Source organism: Nasonia vitripennis, chromosome 1, assembly GCF_009193385.2.
Source record: "Nasonia vitripennis strain AsymCx chromosome 1, Nvit_psr_1.1, whole genome shotgun sequence".
Classification (NCBI taxonomy): Eukaryota; Metazoa; Arthropoda; class Insecta; order Hymenoptera; family Pteromalidae; genus Nasonia; species Nasonia vitripennis.
In genome coordinates, this window is record NC_045757.1 from 20,640,568 (window position 1) to 20,661,639 (window position 21,072).

The 21,072-nt window shown below is 46.7% G+C and overlaps 1 protein-coding gene across 2 annotated transcripts; it reads left to right on the forward strand.

Annotated features, from left to right (window-relative positions):
- The first annotated feature begins 10,132 nt into the window (after nucleotides 1–10,132).
- On the forward strand, nucleotides 10,133–20,995 carry LOC100678727 (bromodomain-containing protein 4). 2 transcript variants are annotated; one of them, XM_031930864.2, is made up of 6 exons: nucleotides 10,133–11,701; nucleotides 11,784–12,159; nucleotides 12,248–12,542; nucleotides 12,923–13,499; nucleotides 14,663–15,183; nucleotides 15,278–20,995. In XM_031930864.2, exons 1-5 carry the CDS (start codon nucleotides 11,518–11,520, stop codon nucleotides 15,103–15,105), a joined length of 1,875 nt encoding a protein of 624 aa, XP_031786724.1. In that variant the 5' UTR covers nucleotides 10,133–11,517; the 3' UTR covers nucleotides 15,106–15,183; nucleotides 15,278–20,995. The 2 variants fall into 2 exon arrangements, with proteins under 2 accessions (XP_031786724.1, XP_031786723.1); XM_031930863.2 differs by having other exon boundaries at nucleotides 10,139–11,701; nucleotides 12,920–13,499.
- Nucleotides 20,996–21,072: the final 77 nt, after the last annotated feature.

Consider the following 21,072-nt stretch of genomic DNA (forward strand, 5'->3'; position numbering starts at 1 on the left):
GCATAGACATATACTTGGGGCGCGTATACGTACGCGAGCATTTCTCGAGAGGGAGTCATGAGCGGAATATTTAACGCGAGTTCCTTTCCCATACCAGCTGTCGTTGCTTTTTCCTTTGCTTATACATGCGTATCGTGTCGTATGCCTATAGCTTTGAATTCAACAATTTTTCTCCGCTGCGACTCAACAAGTAAAACTTTCGCGTTCGTACGTGTAGAACGTATTTCATCCTTCCTCGCCGTCGTTTTTGCAAACAAAATTGTTATAGATCGATCGAGGGTATGCTCGAAAGCTGATTCGAAAAATGAAAGCTAGGACTGTATCTTGTCGTTGTAGATGAAGCCATTTCGCTGGTGCGCAAAAAGTTCGAAAAAAGTTTCCTGTTTATAGGTGTGTAATACACACAATAACAGCGCCGTGAGGGCTTTTTCCACGGCGAAAATTTGCATGAGAATAACCTATTGTTTTCTATTTTGCTGCTAGTGCATACAACACGGAGTATAATTTCTTGTTCTCGTTTCCATTGTACACTGATGGCAATACTACACGAGGGCATCCATAAACTATAGCGTCCACAGGTTTTTCTCGAAAAATTCCGAGCTGAGGGTGAAAATGCTTGTTACGCGGGGCGCGGCAATCGCAGGACCATCATCGCATGGCAATGTACATTCAAATGCATATCGAGCTACCCCCCGAGCGCAAGGGAAAACTCGGGAAGGCTCTCTTCTCCCAGCGCGAAAATCCCATTTTTCTCCTCCCCGCTGAAATGAGCCCAGGCGAAAAAAAGCCATAGGAAAATGTGAGAAAGCGACAGATGCACTCGATCGAAGCTTATGCCTCTCTCTCTCTCTCACTCTCTCTCTCTCTCTCTCTCTCTCTCTCTCTCTCTCTCTCTCTCTCTCTCGCTCCTTTCCGAGACGATCTTCGTCGATGCTTCGCTCCGAAGCCGGGGCGAAAATGCGCACACAGCTGCATTTGATGATCGAACCGAGAGCGGAGCTTCTGTGTCGAGGACCATTATTAAAAGTTTCCGCAGAATTGCGGTGGGAGAGCTGCGCATAGAGCGAAGCGGATCATCCACCAAGGGGGAGAAATTTTCCGATTACAAAAAATAATGGTATTAGTTTGTATATTTGTTTGCGCGCGCGTGCGAGAAGGACGCTCTGGAGGATACCTTATTGTTGGTCGGTTTCTGTGAATGATTCGACCTTTTGAAAACAACGGTAGATTTTTAGAGTGAAAACATTACACTTCTTAAACCAAGTCTTTCTACTGTCCTTTTTGAAAAACAATTGATCCCAATGAAAGCTTTGAAATGCAAATTTTCGTCTCTGAAACGAGTCGTTGATTCACGAATCCATGGATTCACGGTTGAAATATATCCTTAATTCTAAAAAAGACAAGCTAATTATTCTATCCAGCCTCTGATTGACTGCTTGTTTAACCGCGCAACGTCTGTGTATGCTTGAATTCCGAACTTCCAGGAGTGAAAATTGAAAATTGAAAAAATATCATTAAGGGGTGTATTCTTTTATATTGCCGAAGGAATATCTTGAGCTTTTTAAATCAAAATTTGAAGCTTACTTATGCACCACAAACATTTTTATTTAAAAACAATTTTGTGAGCCCTGATACCTTACCTGATTTTAACTGTACGTGAGTGTGAACCGCTATGCATGAACAATATCAATTACCAAAATAAAGCAGTTCTAGACTTGACCCTTTGCGATCTCTTTTGTCACCATAAACTTAACTCTCTGTGTCTGTAATAAGTGAAAATAGGTGGCAAATAAGCACTTTTCCATTTTCCTCGTAACAATATGCACGTCGAGTCTATAGATATGTAGTAGTGTTACATCAATGCTAAAACGGCCTTGTTTGGCCTACTGCTTCGACCACTCATGCTATAACTGCTGGTTTCAGTTGCATTTGCGTAGTTGTTTCGATTTTTTAGATATGTCAGATATGTATTCTAGACTAGTCTTGAAAAGCATATTGGTTTAAGCATTGAATACATTTGCAAATATAGAAGTAAAATAAAAATAAAATAACCATTGAATCAAGCAATCTTCTAAGATTCTCTACATACGCATAGAGCTAGTTATATCAGTATTGCCAAGTTATATAGTCTGAACTGGCCTTTCTCACACCGCTTATGAACGTGTTGTCTCAGTCTATAAGGAAGATAGGTGTCGAATAGGAACTCTTCCATTTTCCGCGTTATATAATCTGACGTGCCAAGTCTATAATATGAATATTACTGGTGCGTATTCACATTCTTATCGGCAATTTTATCCACGCTTGATGTGGATCCGCTAAGTTCGATTAAAATCCATGCTCATACATAAAATGAGTTGAAATATTCAACACAAGAAGTAAAAGATCTCACTCTTGTTCATGCGGTATTATATACTTCAGGATTTAGAGTTACATGATTCATCTCGAGTACTATCGTGACAACGACGTTATACCCGAAATGAAAATTACCCTGCATCGGGGAAGCGTTCATAAGAGATAAATTGGCCGTGCGATGACTATATGGAAGCGTTATACAGAAGCACGACGAGCGCGACTGGCCGCGAGAGCTCCGAAAAATGGCTCCAACCGAGAGGAAAAACGGTCGAATCACAAAGGCCGAAAAAAGAAGGAGAGCAGCGCGAGCGTCCGGCAAATAAGACAAAGAAAGGTGGAGAGCGAGAGAGAGAGAGAGAGAGAGGGGGGGGGGAGGAAAAAACTGCGATAAAAAAAATACAAGAAATTTTCCCGGCGAAGAACAAAACAGACGCGGGAAAAAAAGCGAATGGAGGGTGCGGGCGAAAAGCCCCGATAAGGGAAGCGAAAATACGAAAATCCGGCGTCTCCCTTCTCTCATCGTGTCATTTTTTCAAGATAAAGTTAGCCTCCTTGTCGAGCAAAAGATGCCGGTTGCGAGCTGGGACAATAGGTCAGCGGGGAATTCACGTTCGTTAAATCAACAGATAAAAATTGTGTGCAGAACGCTCGCTTTTATCAGCGCGCATAAAAATAATCAACCGAATCGCGATGAGCGCGATACACAGCCGCTTTCGAGCAATTCACAATTTGAGCAGCTGATGCTAAGAATAGCCCTTACGCCGCGCGGATGTAAATCTAACTTTAAACGCGCGCGCGAATCTCGCCGTCTGTAAGTTCCGCGAGTCGCGTTGCCGAGAGATAAGGAACGGCGAGCGAGAAACGTGCGCCCTATGGCCGGGCATCGTTTGGCGCTATTATTGCGCGAGCCTCGGCAGTTTGCCTGCGACGCTTATTTTATCGTCGTGCGGACTATTGAACGATCTACTGAATGTATGAGGAGAGTATGCGCTGGCGTTAAAAGTCCGGAGAGAAATAATAGAAGCGCGTCGCGGGAGCAATGGTCGCGGTCGTTGGAGAAGGATACGGTGGCAGTACAGCGGGAGCACAGCAGTGGCGATAGATAGAGAGAAGGCTCGCGTGCGATTACGGCTTTGTAGCGACTCGAGAATAGCGTATGGCGTGTCTCTGGAGATTCGCATCGCGGGCTGCTTTTCGGTCATAGAGAGAAAGGGAGGGAAGTCGCCCTTATACAGCGAAGCAGTGTACACACTCGCGCGATCGGGGAATGGACGACGACGAGGAGAGCTTGTGTGCGTATGCGTTTATCTGGCTCTCCAGCGGAGAGAACGAGCTATCCTACTGGTGGTTGTCCCGCAGATCTTGCGATGCGCTCATTATTCGGGAGCTTGCGCGCGTATCAATTATGCAATCAAAATCGCTGAGCGCGAAGAAATTAGACGCCAGCTGATGAGGATACGTTGAATCCACCGCGTCTGGTTATAGGCCGGGCCGATAGTCGCGTCTATACATCGCGCCGGGCTAATTTCATCCCTCTCTCTCTCTCTCTCTCTCTGTACACTGTGTGTGTGGGTAAGGCTGTAGGCACGCAGCGATGCCCCCAGGGGCGGCCGAATCGAGACCTACATCAGACGCGCACCAAAACGCCATAAATTATTCCGCACCGACGGAACTAATGCCCGCTCGCGCAAGCACGAAAGCGCGCCGATTGTCAAACGCGCGCCACTGTGTGTATACATGCGCGCGTTCGTTAGGCGCAGCGCTGCTCGACGAGCTCGAGGAAAAGCTCGGCGGATGTGTTTATACAGCGAAAGTATTGTCCCGCTGGCTGTTTTCTGTAGCTGTATAACGCGACGGGATCTTATCTGGGCTAATGAATATTAAAGCGCGCGCGGCGAGTAGAGAAGGTTTTTATTTATGCGGCAGGAATTAATCGCGCTGTTCGTTGGGTGTACCGAGCGAGCCGCAGGTGCTGTTGCTGTCGGGTGTCGACTCGGTCGAAAGCTCTCTCTCTCTCTCTCTCTCTCTCTCTCTCTCTCTCTCTCTCTCTCTGTCCGAATGTTTTTATCGTTCGTTGTGTCACGCTTGATCGTCCGCTTGACTCGCGCGCGTTATCGCTTCGAGCGCGCGTCTGTAGTTGTTGACGAGTGGAAGATTATATCGCGATAAGCGCGTTGTTATCAATTAGCAAACACGCGTGGCTACACATCAGTTCTAACCGTGAACGTGAACGGTTATATTAGTGTCATTACTACCTCGATTTCCAACCTCAAAATAATGTTCTTCTGCTTTACTTATAAAAACCTCGTTTCGTAGTTGGCTATCCGTTCTAGATTTAAATTGCCAGCACTCGGAGAGACTGTTGACCTTGCTTCAACTATAAACGCTGATGATTTTATCGTCCCGAATCATATGGCCCGTAGATTTAAATATAAATTTCAACTTTAGAGACTCGCTGTGTAAAGAGGATTTATCTAGCTTTAGGAAATAAAGTTGAAAAGTTGGAAAGCGAAAGTTTCGATATCCCGACTTGAGGAAGTCCATTTTCTAAAAGCCTTCCTCCTTGCCGAGATGTCTGCAACGTCCTATCGAAAATTGTGTAAGGCTTTTAAAAATCTCCCCTTGATTAATTCGAAAGCGTGAATTCAAGGAGCGAGAATCGAATGGGAACATGCGCAGGGTTTATCCATTCAATGCGGAAAAACGGAAAATCATTCTTTTCAAGCCGCAAAACAATGACGTTGGCCTCCGCGCGGAGGGAGTTTCTCTCTCTCTCTCTCTCTCTCTCTGTAATCCCAAGCTCACAATATTCTAAACACACGCGCGCAGCGCCAAAGCCGGCCTCTCTCCCTCTCTTTCTGGCGATCGAGTGAACTTTATCCAGCCCCTACACACACATACACACGCGTATAGGGAGAACGAGAGACTGACGCTGCCAAAAAAAGCCTCTCTCCCTCTGGCGCCGCAAAGCTCGTGAATTCGCCGGGCGTGTTATATCGATCGATGAATCACGCGCGCCGCGCGCAAATACAATCCGGCGCGCATATATGTATATGTATTCGCGGCTGTACGACGCTGATCTCGCCCTTGCAGGAGTGTATAGTGCTGAAAACGGATCGTATGCGCGGAGCGCATTAATATATTAATACACCGGCTGCAGAGGCACACGTAGACGCGTATAGGGGCGACTTATTATGCAGCAGCAGCGAAAGCAGTTAAGAGAGCAGCGGCGCATAAACAGAGAGGAAATGCGCTGTAGGAGGGTGATCCGTTTCCTCGAGCCGGGCAATTTCCACTGACTAACAGTCTCTGCGTGTGTGTAGTATGTGTGTATACGTAGTATTACGGCGTAGTATTACCCGGAGCGGTGGGAGAAGCGGAGAGTGAGAGAGAAAAAGTACAGCGAGTCGAATGCCAGGAAAAGAGGGAAGCGTGCAGCTAGCTCAAGGGTAACACCCTTCGCGCGCAGCTCGCGAGCAGGCCTTCGCCCTCTACAACATCCTCGCGTGCACCCCCCGGGCTTCTCTCTCTCCTTCTCGGCCCCCTTTCGCTCGCGCCGCAGGTATATAGCGCGGAGCGGTATATAGCGCTCTCCTTTTCAGCAGCGAGCGCGCGATAGTTGCATAACCCGAGCCATACACACACACGCGCACACACACTCGGCCCGTGTGTCCTTCTTCTTACATACGAATCCTTTTTATTGATTTCTTTCGGCCTGCAGACCCGAGCCAACTGCACTATGTGCAGTGCGCGCCTTCTCTCTCTCTCTCTCTCTCTCTCTCTCCCACCCCCTCAATGTTATGATTGAGAAGAGGAGCTATATGTGTGCGTACATGTAAGCGCGTTGCAGTCTCGTGAGTCGGCTGAAAACTCGGACGGATTGGGAAATTTCGAGGAGGGGTGCGCGCGGGGCCATTTGGACAGCGGGGGGAGAGAAAAATCATTCGGGGGTACACCAACGGGCTACTCGGGCTGCGCGGCGATGCGACGCTTACGGGCTTGCCGGGAGGAAAAATCATTGATTGCTCTGCTGGGAATGCCCTAGCTGCATTTCAAGGAATAGTTATATAGTTTTCCCTCGTGGGCTTGCGGATGTGTACGTAATTCCATTCTGAACTCGGTCCGCTCGTTCTTTTAATTCAGCTATGCATACGTGCTTCAGTCGCGTTTCAATTTACATGCTGATACTCGCTTTTCAAACGATATCTTGTCCGCGATGTATTTCAATAGTGGGTGATTCTTTATATTTCTACGAAATTTTCATTCGTCTTTCTTGATATAATTATTATTACATTTTCGACAAACGGGTCTACAGCTATAAGCCAGTTGGTTGATAAAAAAGCAGCTGTAATAAACCAAATGGATTACCATACTTTTTCGTATTTGCATACGATTTCGCGCAGTATAAATCTCACATAAAATATATGATGTACATTCGAATAGAGCGCTTTGATTTTTCACTTCCACCCTTGTTTTGTGTTATAAAGCGATAGTACAATTTATTATAATCAGTGCCGCGTTCCGATGAGACCTATTATACGTATCCCAGCAACGCTTTCTTCCTTACCAGCGCTAGATACTTAATTCTGCAGTTTAGTAGCCAATATAGGCTCTACTAGTGCTTTTATTTATCTTTCTCGTATCCTCTTTTGACGAGTTCTTGTTATCCTTATTGCCAATGGACGTAAAGAAGATTGTATTTTTTAACAAGATCATCGTGTTCGAATGTAACAACGTAAAGAGCAAGTTTAAACTTTTTGCAGCAGGGAAGGATTTGTAATGAGAAGAAAAATGCGTGTTTTATTACCACGAAAATGCAGCAGTCTCACGCCGGTAGAGCTGGCAACCTCGAATTGCCATTAAATTAGCACAACTCGGAAAGTGTCTGCTATTCTATTTTTAATTTTTAAATCACCCGAATAAATACATTTATCCAGGTCGTGATAATAATATTATAACGACAAGCTAAAGTGAATTTTCAGAGTTGCGCCAGCTTTACGCAAGAAGAAACGAAACAACAGGTCTATGCTACTGGGGAGAGCTGTTAAAATGCGCAAATATCCAGCGAGATTGACACGAGGAAATCAATACTCGAAGCTTATGCAGTCAAAGTGCCTTCTGTAACAACAAAAATACCCAGACACGTTTGCCGCGGCCCCTCGTCTCGGCGCGACCGTCGCACTATGCGCCGTAAAAACTCTTCCTCTCCCCCTCCGAATCCAAACAAATCTCGTTGGAAAAAGGCAGAGCGTTTTCATCTATCATACGGCCCGGCAAGGCTCTCGCTGTTTACCTACAGCATTTCTACAGGGCAAACGTTATCCTAGGGACGCTGATTTTTGTAAAAACGTCACGGCGCCGTAAATACGGAAGAGAGAGAGAGAGAGAGAGAGAGAGAGAGAGAGAGAGAGAGAGGCAGAGAGTATATACGGAAGGGGACAGCGCGGCGCGCACGTGTCTGCGGTGGGGCTCGGATCTTTAGCGGATCTATTGTCTCCCCACTCGCTCTCGTCGGGGGCTACTTCGATTTCCAAGAGATAAAAGTAACGGCGTCAGCATCGGAGTGGCCCGCCCGGGCTCCGCGCGCGCTGTCACGGCGACGACATAACACGCCGCGCGATTGTTTTCCGCGCGCGCGTGCAGCTGCACGTGAGGAAGAGAGAGAGAGAGAGAGAGAGAGAGAGAGAGAGAGAGAGAGCCTCGCGCGTTGCCGAGCAACCGACTCGCGCGCGCACTTCCTCCGCGCGCCGGCCACTAGAATGCGGAATTTCACCCCTTTTTTCCAGGGCCCTCTCTCGCCGCCGCCGCCGCCGCTGCTACTCATCCTACTTCGTCCCAGCACCCCCGCCGCGCTCATTGTTGCTCTATCTCTCGCTATCTCTCCGCCGCCGCCGCCGACGCGAGGGCTTTTGTAGGCACGAATCGTCGTGCCACGAGCAATTACGCTTTTTACACGGAATTTTGCGAAAAAAGCCGACCGTAGCTCCACTGTATGTACTTATATATGTTATATACGAGATTGAAAGGCGGGGGCATTGTCGAGAGGGAAGCCGAGAGTGCGAAATCTAGAGAATAAATATATGGAGTGAATAATTTTCCGCGAATTGACTTTTCTGCTCTCGCTGTACTTATACGTATAGCTGCACTGGAAATCACATTTCCGCCGGCTTTGCAGGCCTCTGTTTATGAAGTTTTTACGCACGCATCGGCCGAAATGAAGCGTCCAACCGAAACCGGACTTGTACTACTTGAAAGTTCGTTAGATACACCGGACGCTCGCGCGCACAGGGGCCCAACGAGAAAAGCATGCTTCGCTGATTTTCCTGCTTCTGTAATATGTCGCGTATAGTAAGCGAATAAACATTGGACGTGTTTTTTCAACGCGTAGATTAGGTCGTTCGGGGGGACGAAAGCAGCCACTCGAGCCAGTTTTTCTTTCTCGCATATATATCGAGGACCAATCGGATTTCGTTAACGAATTGGCCAATTCAGCGTCTGAAGACAACCCGTGCCCGGTGTTCCTTCGCGAACTTGCTATACAAAAGCAAGGAAATCAGGGCAAGATATAAACACGCCGCTATTTATTTTTGTCATCGTGAATATAGAGCTGCCTGCATTATGATTTACTAGACGATTTACTAGACGAGAAACCGATTTTTTATGCGCATTCTATCACGCAGCCCTGCAAATGGATTGAAAATTGATGTACTCGTTTTTGAGAGCAAGGGCACTCGTTGATGCGAAAAACGTTGCAAAACTATCGATCCCCGAGAAAAAGCAGAGGCAGCGATGTTTAAAATATACAACTGGATGATTCATCCGACCTTAATTTCCCTCGAGCCTGAACCGTCGTTAAAGATGTCATAGCCGCGAGTGCAGTGTGTATTTATAGCCATCAAGCTCGCTGTAGATATATAGCTAAGCGCGATGATAAAACTGGCTTCGTCGAAAAATTATAATCAGCATAGTTGCTAAACCTAACCGAGTGCGGCTGACAGCTCAATCATCAGGCTTTCAAAGCCCGGTATCGGATATTACGGAGCCAAGTTTAATTTTACCTTGCAGATGATAATCATTCCATTACCATCATCATCATCATCGTTGGAATATCTCTTTGGACTTTTTCAGGGGCCCAATTACGATGGCGGAAAATCCGTCACAATTAAAGCAGCGGCGGCAGCAGCATCAGCAACGCGTACATTAGCCGCAACTAGTCCCTCCCTTCTCTCTGGCGTCCGTCGACGGCGGCGGCGGCGGCAGCGGCTGCGACCCCCCCCCCCCCCCCCCAGAGCTTGATCTCCTATATAGGTATACAAGACGTACAGCACAGCAATAACAGTGGATGAGGAGCGAAAGAGAAGCGCGACAAAGTGAAGCAGCAGCGATATACATATAGAGAGGGAGAGAGAGAGAGAGAGAGAGAGAGCGAGCTGAGTATGGGTCGCTCAGTCTTTATCTCTCTCTCTCTCTCTCTCTCTTTCCCGCGTGTAAACGTATATACGTACCCTGCAGGCGTATATCTGTAGCGCGTGCCGAGAGGAGCTGGTCTGGCTATCGATTGTGGCCTCGCCTCCCACGAGCAGCAGAGCCGAGCACGTATAGCCGCTGTGTATGCGGTAACAGGTGTTGGTCTGCGCGCGGCTGAAAATCGATGCGCGCAGCTATATAGGGGCTGCGGAGATCCGCGGGCTCGTCTGCGCTTGCGCCACCGCCGGCGGAGCGCCCCTCGACCGGCGGCTGCGGCGGCGGCGGCGGCGGCTGCACCTTGCACGGGGCCGACAGTCGCACCCCAGCCACACCCGGTATCACGAGCCATGTAGTCGCGCTCTCTACCCTCCCGCATACGGCGGACAATTGTTGCTTCTGCGCGCCCACAGGTGGTACTCGCTTCTTCTCTTCTCTTCTCTTCTCTTCCTCTTCCTCTTTCTTTCCTCTCTTCTCTCTCTCTCTCTCTCTCTCTCTCTCTCTCTCTCTCTCCTCCTGTCTGTCCCACTCTTCCTCTTCTTCTTTTCTTCGTCTGCAGCTCCTGCTGTTCTGTCCAACTCTGCAGTGTTGTCGGGAGCAGCGGCGACCTGTACACCCACGCGGACACACACTCAGGCTTCCTTCCTCCATCCGTCCGTCCTGGCCTCCCTCCCGCCGCGAGCGAGCGCGAGTGTGAGACGACTCTAGAGTCTAGACAAGACAAGCTGCCGCAGTGCGACTACTTACTTAGGCAGTGCAGCAGAAGAGACAGTGCGAGGCGCCGGAAGCAGCGGAGTGAGAGCCGGAGAGCAGTGTGCAGAGGAGGGCGCGCTCGATAAAGCTGCAGCGGCGGCAGCGACGACGGCCCGTGTAAAAAGCGAATAAGGGACGCGCGCCGCGCGGCGTCCACCCCTACTCTCTCTCTCTCTCTCTCTCTCTCTCTCTCGCTCGCTCGCTCGCTCGCTCGCTCTTGGCTGTCGCTGCATACATTTTATTATCGACCGCAAACGCGCGTGCGGCGTATACACGGCGTATAGTGTACCTACCTGCGGCTTCGCGCGAGAGCGACGAGCGTAGGAGAAGCCGTCAGAGGCCAGGCTGCGCGCGCGCGGACCTGTTGTCCAACTTGTTGCTCCTAGACAGTAGACAGTCCGTCGAGGAGACGCGACTGCAGCTACTCCGTCGCCGCCATGCTACCTGCTGCTCGCGACGACGAGGCAGGAGCCGAGGACTGCAACCACACGCCGCTGATGAGGATGCGCGCGAGGATCGATAGGCGCCATCAGCTCGTTAGACGCTTTTACCCCCGACCACTGCTCCACTAATAGGTTAGGATATCACGACTCGCTCCCCCGGACACTTCCAGCCACGTGAATACAACGAAAGCAATACTGCGACAAGGTATACATATACTTCGGACATTACGAGTATCCGAGGAGAATGCTCGTAGCAGAAGACTATTAGAATACTAGAGAGAAGGAGCGAGAGCTTATTTACACTCGCGGAGAATCAAAGGAGAGAGAGAGAGAGAGAGAGAGAGAGCGAAAGGAGTGTCGTGAGGAAAACAAAAGCGCGCCGGCGCCGGCGAGCTGCTGCGCGGATATTGGCCGCTCGCGCGCACGGAAGCGCTAGTCGACTATTTGTTTTCCCCCGAAGCGAGAGACACAAGCCCGCAGCACGGTGGCTCGAGTCGAGGGCAAGATGCCGCGCTGCTACATGGTGAAGAAGGCGCTGTGCAACAAGTACATCAACAGCGTCGCCAGAGGCTTCGACGGCTGGAGCACGAGGTGTCGCAGCCCGACGCCGCCGCCGCCGCCGAAGCTCGCCGAGACGCAAAACAAGCTGCCGGCCCCCAAGCCGCGCTACGCCTCGCCCGTTACCTCAGGTGCGACGCACTGCTTGTTTTCCCTGCTATACTTATACTATATACCCAATACACCTATTCCACCAACGAACTCGCCTTTCAGGTCACCACTTCTCGTCGAAGAAGGATGACCAGACCACGCCGGCCCACTCGCTGTCGAAGGACCAGAGGCTACCGGTGATCGTGGCCACGTCGTCGCCGCTGAGCAGCAGCGGCAGCAGCGTCGAAACCGCCAAGACGACGACCAACAACACGTCGAGGGACGACAAGACCGGCGACGCCAAGATCATCAGCGTGTCGCCCGAGAGACCGCCCAGGTCGATCGAGCAGCCGCTCGCCAAGTCCGCGTTCTCCCGGCCGAAGCAGTCGAAGCGATCCCTCCACTGCTACGAGAACGAGACGCCGACGGACCACGCGGGAGTGCTCATACCCAGGCCTTGCGTACCTCCCAGCAATGAGCTGCCGCTTTTCAGGGACAGGTGGGTATTACGAGCGAGAGAGAGAGAGGGGGGGGGGAACTCGTCGTACGACTCTATCGCTAATGACCGGCGATGACGCTGTTAACAGATCGGCAGCGGAAACGGAGGCGGCCCACGATCTGCTGGAGCTGTCGCGCTCGCTCCCGCCCCTGCCTCCGCCGAGCGTCGCGATCGGTCCGCAGAACGTGATCGAGCATCCGGCGAGCGACGTCCAGGAGATGACCGTCTACCAGCCGAGCGAGCAGCCGATCTATCAGGTCAACACCATCGACCTTACGGGGGCCACCGCGCTCTATCATCCGCAGCCGCAACACCCCCACATCCATCAGACGACCGGACCGCCCACTGGGATCATCTACGAGCCGGCCACTCTGCTGCACGCGGTCAGCCGACTTTTTACTATCTATTAGATATCCTCAGACTTTTCCCGGCCCCTAGCTATAGTAGATTGTTAGCTGTAGTTGCAAAAGACATTTATCTCTGCTGCTTGCTCCGGTCCTGTACAGCAGAGAAACCTGACATGCACGTAACAGGTGGAAACCACCTGTAAAGAATAACAGCGCAGTGCTAGACGCTCTTAAATCGAGTTATCAACCAACTTTGAAGTATACCTTCGCTTTCGAAATTACACAGCCAGAAGCCGTATAGCCATTAAGTTTAATCACCGCCTCGCTCTCACAACTTGTGTGCGCGCACGACTAACGAGTGCTTCTCTATCTCTCTCTCTCTCTCTCTCTCTCTCTCTCTATCCGCCCAATAGCAGAGCCACGGGGGCGTCTTCATCCCGCTGTCGCCAGTTCAGGAGATCCTCTTCTACAGTGCCCCGACGATCCCTGCGGCGATGATCGCCCAGTCGCTGCAGCCACAGCTGCACCATCCGCCTCTGATTCAACAGCAGCAGCAACCGCAGCAGCCAGCTCAACCGCAGGCTCAACCTCAGCCGCAAATAATCCAACAGGCTCAGACTCAAGCGCAGCCGATGGCGATCGTCGAGTCGGCACCGCCTCTCACGCCACCGACGTCCGAGTGCAGCAGCGACGTGGAGAACAGCAACCCGAACTCGCAGCCTCCTAGTCTACGCGACAAGGAGGTGCAGACGGTCGTGCAGGACCAGACCGAGGTCAAGGCGGCGAGCTATACCTACGACACGCTACTCGTTGCTGACGGCAGGTCGAAGAACCGCAAGGTCCCGCCACCCGGTCAACAGCAGGCGCAGCAACAGCAACAACAGCAGCAACAGCAGCAGCAGCAGCAGCAGCAGCAGAACAAGGCGAGGGAGGCCGAGAGCACCGAACAGCCCGAGACCTCGAGGACCGGCAGATACGTCTGCTGCGAGTGTGGTAAGTAGAAGATGGGGGCTGAAACAGTTGTTCGCTCTTCGATGCGTGACTCTGGATAGTTAGACCTCGCACGTTTTGATGAATGGCCTTGTTTTCCTATCATATAACAATAACTGGCCTGTGTAAGATAGAATTGTTATTTTCTACTGCGGAGAGCGCGTTTCACGAAAACTCGGATAATGTTCGACCTCTCGATAACGTCTGACCATTCTCGTTCTTATCTACTTGAGCTGCAGTGGCATTAGATTCTTGTACCTATGCAGTTTGCGCATTCGAGATTCATGCGATTGTATAGTCAAGTTCTCGAAGCAATGAAGGACAGCTTTAGGTAGCTTATACATCAGTATCATCCAAAGTTGAGACCCGCGCATGCAGTACGGCGGCGCCGCGCCTGGCAACAAAGTCAACAACAGCTGACTATATACGACTGCACACTACTGCAGGCGAAAGGAAGCAGCAGCGATCTCTCTCGACGTATACAAGTCGTACTTCTTCTCGATGAAACGATCGATTATAAACTTTTCGGTCTCTCTCTCTCTCTCTCTCTCTCTCTCTCTTCCGCCGTGCAGCGATGCCGCGGCCTTTTTTACCACTCGCTCGACGTGCTACTCTCAGCGCTGATTTGCCAAAGATCGAGAGGGGAGATTAGGCAATTTAAGGGTGGCGCCGTTTCTCTTGCCGCGAGAAAACACTCGCGCGTGATTTATGAATCGATCGTACATCTCGGCCCTTCGCCGCGAATCATGTATAGCGACGAGACGACGTGCGAGTACATTCGAGCGCTCACGTTCGACGGAAATTGTGTTTTTAGAACAACGTGCTCTGCACGTGACGTCATAGCGTTTGCCAGGTCAGGGGTTAACGCAGTTCATTCGTTTTCCTCGAATTTTGACGCGTAGCCCGGGTATTGCGAATAATTCGCTCGCTGCGCGTGAAAAGTATAAGTAGTCGTTTAAATGAAAAAACGGGTTACGCGCGCGAGCGGCTGTTCGAAATTACGTAAAGAGAGCGCCCCGAGGCAGCAGCACGAAAATATATACGAGTCCGTGCAGCAATTATTGATTTTCGTATCTTTTTCACACATGCAGGTGGTCGCGAAAGATTCTCGCGGTAAAGCCTCTTGCGCAATCCGAGAAAATAATAACTCGTCCGTGCCTCAACAGGTAAGCAGTACGCGACCTCGTCGAACCTGTCGCGGCACAAGCAGACCCACCGGAGCATCGACTCGCAGTCGGCCAAGAAGTGCATCCACTGCGGCAAGGCCTACGTCAGCATGCCCGCCCTGGCGATGCACGTCCTCACCCACAAGCTGACCCACAGCTGCGGCGTCTGCGGCAAGATGTTCTCGCGGCCCTGGCTGCTGCAGGGCCACCTGCGCAGCCACACCGGCGAGAAGCCCTACGGCTGCGCCCACTGCGGCAAGGCCTTTGCCGACCGCTCGAATCTCCGCGCCCACATGCAGACCCACTCGGCCGACAAGAACTACGAGTGCCCCAAGTGCCACAAGTCTTTCGCCCTCAAGTCCTACCTGAACAAGCACCTCGAGTCGGCCTGCCAACGCGAGAGCGCCGACGACTCCGGCAACGACCTCGACGCGCCCACCTAAGCCCACCCCTCGCAACCACACCTCGAGCTCTCCAGCAGCCTCGTATTTCGAAGGACCGAGACCGAGATTGCGCGAGAGGTAACGGCTATTATACTTTCTGTATTCTCTTCTCTATATATCAATCTCACTCCAATGCGGCGCTTGATCAATGGAGCTCTTTGTACGTCTATAGGAAATTATTGCTATACAGTCTTGTTGCAAGAGGAAATGCGAGCTGAAGCTGCAAACGAGTCAATGGCAAGTATTATCATGCGAAGCGCAGACCATAACAGAGGACCAGGAAAGAAAAGGACGTCTCGTTCGAACTGTACCAATTATCTCCGACAACGAATAACGAATTATACATTATATATGTGTGTATTGTATAATAATTGCGTAATTCTGTCAAACTCGCACGAGAGTCTCTTTACTGCGATGCCTTGCTATATAATCAATCTACTGCAGATTTAACACCAAAGGTGCTCGGTCAAGCGAATTTGAAGGAAAAACCTGTATCGAAACAACCATTTTCTCTTCCTCCTTTTATAAAAATATAATCAAGCAATACCAGTTATAGAGTATCATTGTCGGAGTCAACTATAGTCTATACGAGATTTTTACCATGAGTTTTTCAAAAACGATATCACTATTTTGAAGCTCCTCAAATAATACTTTGCTGAATTTCGACATACGGTATACTTTAATGCTCTGCAGAAATATCATGGTTACAGAATGTTGGTTCGTTTCGATACCTGTTTTTCGCGAAAGCATCAAGAAAATCGCGTTGACGATTGTGCTAGGGTCAACGCATTCACATACCCATATAAATACATATAATATTCGCGAGGATAATTTCTTTCGGGGTATAGCGCAGCCTCGCTGCACGAGGCTGGCTCCCAACGGCTGAAAAAGACGCCGAATGTCGCGTACGATACGCGGTTTATTATATACATATATACGCGCAGCTACTCGAGACATTGTAAAACGCCGAAAACATCGAATCTCTAATTAACCGCAAAGTTTAGCTGCGTCTCTCTATCTTTCACGTATTATATGATAGACACTAATGATTACTTGTCTTGCATAAAGAGACAAATGGTTGCAAGCGTCTAACGTGGCGTATACTTGATAATATAAAACGCAATTAGAGTTGTAACGAAGAATAAGGTACGCTTGGTCGCTTTCGCTGCGTTATGAATTCTTATAGTGATTTAGGTTGTGCAATTTTGTTTAGAAGAAGAAACGCGAAAAACGTGTCATCTCTATCTTCTGTATAAGTTGTTAATTTCTGTGATATTTAGGCTGCTTGTTTTTTGAGAACGAGGAAAGCGCATAGACAGCCAAGTAATTTTTTTCCTCATCAATTTGCATAATCAAAAGCAACTACTCTTGGCCGGTAGATTAACTAATGATTCTACTTCAGCCGGACAAACGCTAGTTTACCAAAGGCAACTTTTTCCTTCGATGCCTTCCGATACAGTGCAAAACTTTCTCTTAAAGTTTTGTAATGTTCACTTGGCAAAAGTTCCGAGAGCGTGAAACTATTTCGTAGCCGGGCAAAACAAGTTTTTTTCCACTCGATCAAACGCCGAGATAATATCGCGGGAAGTAACTAACAAAAACCATATTGATTGTCACAGGCGGCTCGAAGGCGTGATACATCCACAATATCTCCAGTTTCCGAATAAGCACGCCGTTTCCCGCTAAAAAAGTAATGAAGTCAGTTGCGAAAAGAAAAAGCAAAAAACCTTATCTAGCCCTCGGCGACCGTGACAAAATTCCCGCAAACAAAGAGCTCGCAGCAAACTCGGTGATCCCCGCAAATCCTCATAATATCTCGAAGTCTTAGGCGGACTCACCGCGCCAAGTGTCCGCGCTATACTATTACGGTGCAGAATTTCTTTTCGGAAGAAGAAATTTTTCGACCACCGTATGTATACACCTATACGCGACTCCTGTAGCTAACGCAGGACGACGGGCTAGACAGAGAGGAAGAGAAGCCACCTGTTGCGGTTTGGCTACTGTGTGCCGCACACTGACCAGAAGTGATTCGCGCTAGCGAGAGCGGAGTCGACAAGTTGCGCGCTTTTGAATTATGGAACGTGTTGTGTGTAGCGCGCTGTCGGGGCTTAATGGCGGCAGATTCGCGATGCCGTGGCTCGCGCAAAAAAAACCGGGGCTGATACAGAAAGAGAGTGTGTACGAAGGGCGGAAGAAGAAAGGGCTTTTTGTCAAGCTCGCGATTCGTGACGAAAGGGACTCTTATAGGTACGCGTTTATCGCGCTCTCGAAACTTTTCAAAGGGAAGATTGATTACTTTTTGGGACATCAATTTTCAAAGTTTTGAATCAAAAAACTTTGAAATATAAGTTTTTCCTCGTTCTAATTTTTTTTTTTTTTTTTTTAGAGCTATAAATTGAGTTTATTTTGTCACGAAATTCGTGCTTTGGGAACATGTAGGTTTGCATTTCGAAGAAATGATATCCCGACCACGAGATAGGTAGAATTTACTTGTCAGTACTTTTAAGAAAATGAAAGAAGTGGTAAAACTGCTCATAAGAATATCTATAATAAAGCCCGTAATTTTACCCATCTAAAAATGACAGTGCAATAATAGTAGACGCTTTTTAAAAAGTTAAAACTAACAAACAGTTATCTAGTCAGATCAAATACGAGATCCTTTATAATCCACATGTAAAAAAAATCTAGTCACTTTCCAGTCGTAGTGATAAATATAAACGAATGAAAGATAATTAAGCATACACGAGCGAATGAATGAAAGAACCAAGAAAAAACTCATTATAGTGATAAAAGTCAAAGCAGGGTCCTATGTCATTTTTGTCGTCAACACCATTGTTTCAAAGCCAACAATGATTCTTTAGATATATATGTTCTTGTACGCAGTTACGTACATAGACGTGTACGTACAAACCTAAATTTTTTACTTGAAAAGGATAATCCGACGATTGAGCGTCTGCATTGACTGTCATCGGTGAGCCGTCGATTTAACACACACACACACATACACACACACACACACACACATATATATATATATATATATATATATATATATATATATATGTGATATATGATATATTATATAAACATGATAATGAGCAATCTTGTACAAGAAGGCCAGTAGTCCACTATGTACATTAACATTTTTGCATTTACACAGACGCGTACTAATTTTTAAGAACAAACTTATTATAGGCAAAAATTATTTATAATAAGAGATTATACGATCGATTATATATACAAGTATCGACCTTTGAATCTCGAGTTTTCGTAAAGAACGTCAAAAAGAAAAAAAAATAAATACATTGTATTAGAAAGACTATTTTTGTACTTCGACATAGATTTATATGAGAGGTCAATTGGGTTATACGAATTAAAGAAGCGATTCAATTTGCAAATTCGCCAGCGATACGATATGATTATTTTTGTTTTATTCTCCTCATGAGATGTAACGTATAGACACCACGACGAATATTTTTATAAGTGTAATGAAAATGCACTCTAAATTTTTTTTAAGTAAATCGTAGGACAGTTGAGTCTGCTTAAATGAAGAGTTTGTTTTACGCGTCGAGTAAAAAGGAACAATGAAAAGAAAGAACTTTTTTACATTTCCATTGAAAGTCGAGACATGAGGATAAACTCGTTAATTGAGGGTCGACACGTACATAAATAATACATAATAATAATAATATAAAAAAAAGTTAGGAAGAACGTTAACGCGCAAAGTATGTTATAGACAAAGATAGGCATTACACGGACACATAGCATGAAAAAATAAAACACAAACTTGACACTTAATACATTGTAAATCATATTCGCGTCTGGCCACATTAGAGTAATGAATTAATCTCACCTTCTATAATATTATTATACCAATAATACTCGAACAGTCAATCGATTATAATGCATATTACCTGTAAGAAGATGTCGTAACGGTAGTCAATAATTAACTAGTATATATTATTATATAACACGGCGTTTTTCCTGATTCTGAAGTAAAGCGCAGTATAACAGATATACTTGTACGACCAAACACCAAAACTCAGCGTGTATTTTAATTAATAATTAATTATAGCGAGTGATAACCGCATTACATTTTTTCAAGCCAAAGTTTGATATTTCAATAAAAAAAGCTAGCATCCTTTAATTACATATGCCTGACAGTTATTTCATAATTTACGGACGACTCGCATAATACCAAATCGCGCTAGCTAGCAAATGCGTTTGCTCTGAATTTTCAAGCAACTTATTATCGATCGCCAACAACCGTTAACTGTTTGAAATTACATAGATTTCTGTAAGTATTGGTGAAAATTTATTGCTAGCTCATATAAATAACAGCAAGTAGATTTTTATAGTATAGTTTGCGTGCTTCGTATTATAAATCTTGTTCTCAATACGATTTCATGTACACAGCTGATAGAAACATAAAGGTACGTTCTTTCGGTACCTGTACCCATGTACACTTACGACTGTATTTATATTACACTTATGGTACGAAAATTTGGAGAAAACTGATCTAGTCTTTATGTAATCCACCTAAATAGCTTTATTTCAGTATCTGGAAGTGCGTTTGCGTGAAGAAGCGATGGCGCTATTTGTGAAAGATTGCATTCAGTTATATAAAGTTTAAAATTTATACAGCGCATGTTTTTAGAATTTTTTACAAAGCTTTGGATAGAATTCAAAATTTTTAAATGACCAGGTGATAGAGAAACCTTTACACTTGCCTCTTCGTTTTCGTATGGGAGACATTTTATAGAGAAATTTTCCAAATTTATATATGTCGATTGATTTGCTGTATAATTGGTATTTCTAGAGAGACTCAAGAAATCAGCTAACTGAGCAATCTTTGACAAGCTTATTGAGTTTTCGGATAAGAGCAAAAGAAAAACGAAAAAAAAGATTAAAAAAGACGATAAACTTGTAACCTGGAATGGGAGCATAGGGTTTAGATTAGTGTGATACAAGGTACGACAAAGCAATAATTTAGTGATTGTACGATATTTGATTAGTGATTAGCACTAAGTTGTATGGTAATACTTTCGGAATCTATAGATATTTACTCGATAAAATCAACATATAGTTTTGTAGAAGCTGCGAAGAATGTACTCAAAAATTCGGCGAAAGTGAAAGCACCGTGCAAAAAGAACAGAGCGAAAAGAAAGAAAACAAATCAGATCAAAGAAAATCTCGAGGAGACTGTCATGGGATCAAAGAAGTAGACGATATATGCATTTCGTGCAAATAAAGCTTTGTTATTAGAAATACTCCACCTCAAATAATGCTTTAAAGTTTAGTTGATTGTATCGATTTAGTTTAGCACACAATAAGCATTAATTAGTTTTTCGTAATTTCATCAGAACGTTTGACGATTGAATCACGGCATAAGGCGCAAGAGAGATGTCGCGTACTTAGACACACTTTCAAGTGCCAAAAATTTGTACGTCGAATGCTATTGCAGAAAATTGCTTAACGAGTCAAGAAACCAATCCATCAAAAGGTCAATGCAAATGTGTAACTTGGCTATTTTCTTCACTAATCCTAAACATTGACCTTATAACATATGCACTTGCGTTTTAAATATTAACTCCACGACAACAACAAAAATCTTGGCTTTCCATAAAAGCAATTACTCTCGTCCTTGACTCGTTGCATACCACTGCGCAATAAGAATACAAAATTTCGTATAAAAAACATTGTATCACAGCGTCATTGCACGATAGACTTGGATTACGGAGAAAGAATGATAAAAAAGCTAAGTAAAATAGAATCGAACTTTGTATCAAATATAACCCCGACCACGTAGATATAAACCGTGTTTTTTCAATTTTATTACGAATATCTCTGTACGTGACAGTAACGCGAAATAAACGAATGTTCTGAAGCATTTCTGTCTGATGTTAGTTTTAATCGTGCCCACTTGTTATTTTCCTTTTCTGACACTACAGCAACACTGAATTAACG

What these genes read in the sequence shown, in the direction of transcription:
- LOC100678727 (XM_031930863.2), top strand. Translation starts at nt 11,518, where the DNA reads ATGCCGCGCTGCTACATGGTGAAGAAGGCGCTGTGCAACAAGTACATC. An exon ending in CGCCTCGCCCGTTACCTCAG is followed by an intron (nt 11,702 to 11,783) that starts GTGCGACGCACT and finishes CTCGCCTTTCAG; the next exon opens with GTCACCACTTCTCGTCGAAG. An exon ending in CGGCCACTCTGCTGCACGCG is followed by an intron (nt 12,543 to 12,919) that starts GTCAGCCGACTT and finishes TCCGCCCAATAG; the next exon opens with CAGAGCCACGGGGGCGTCTT.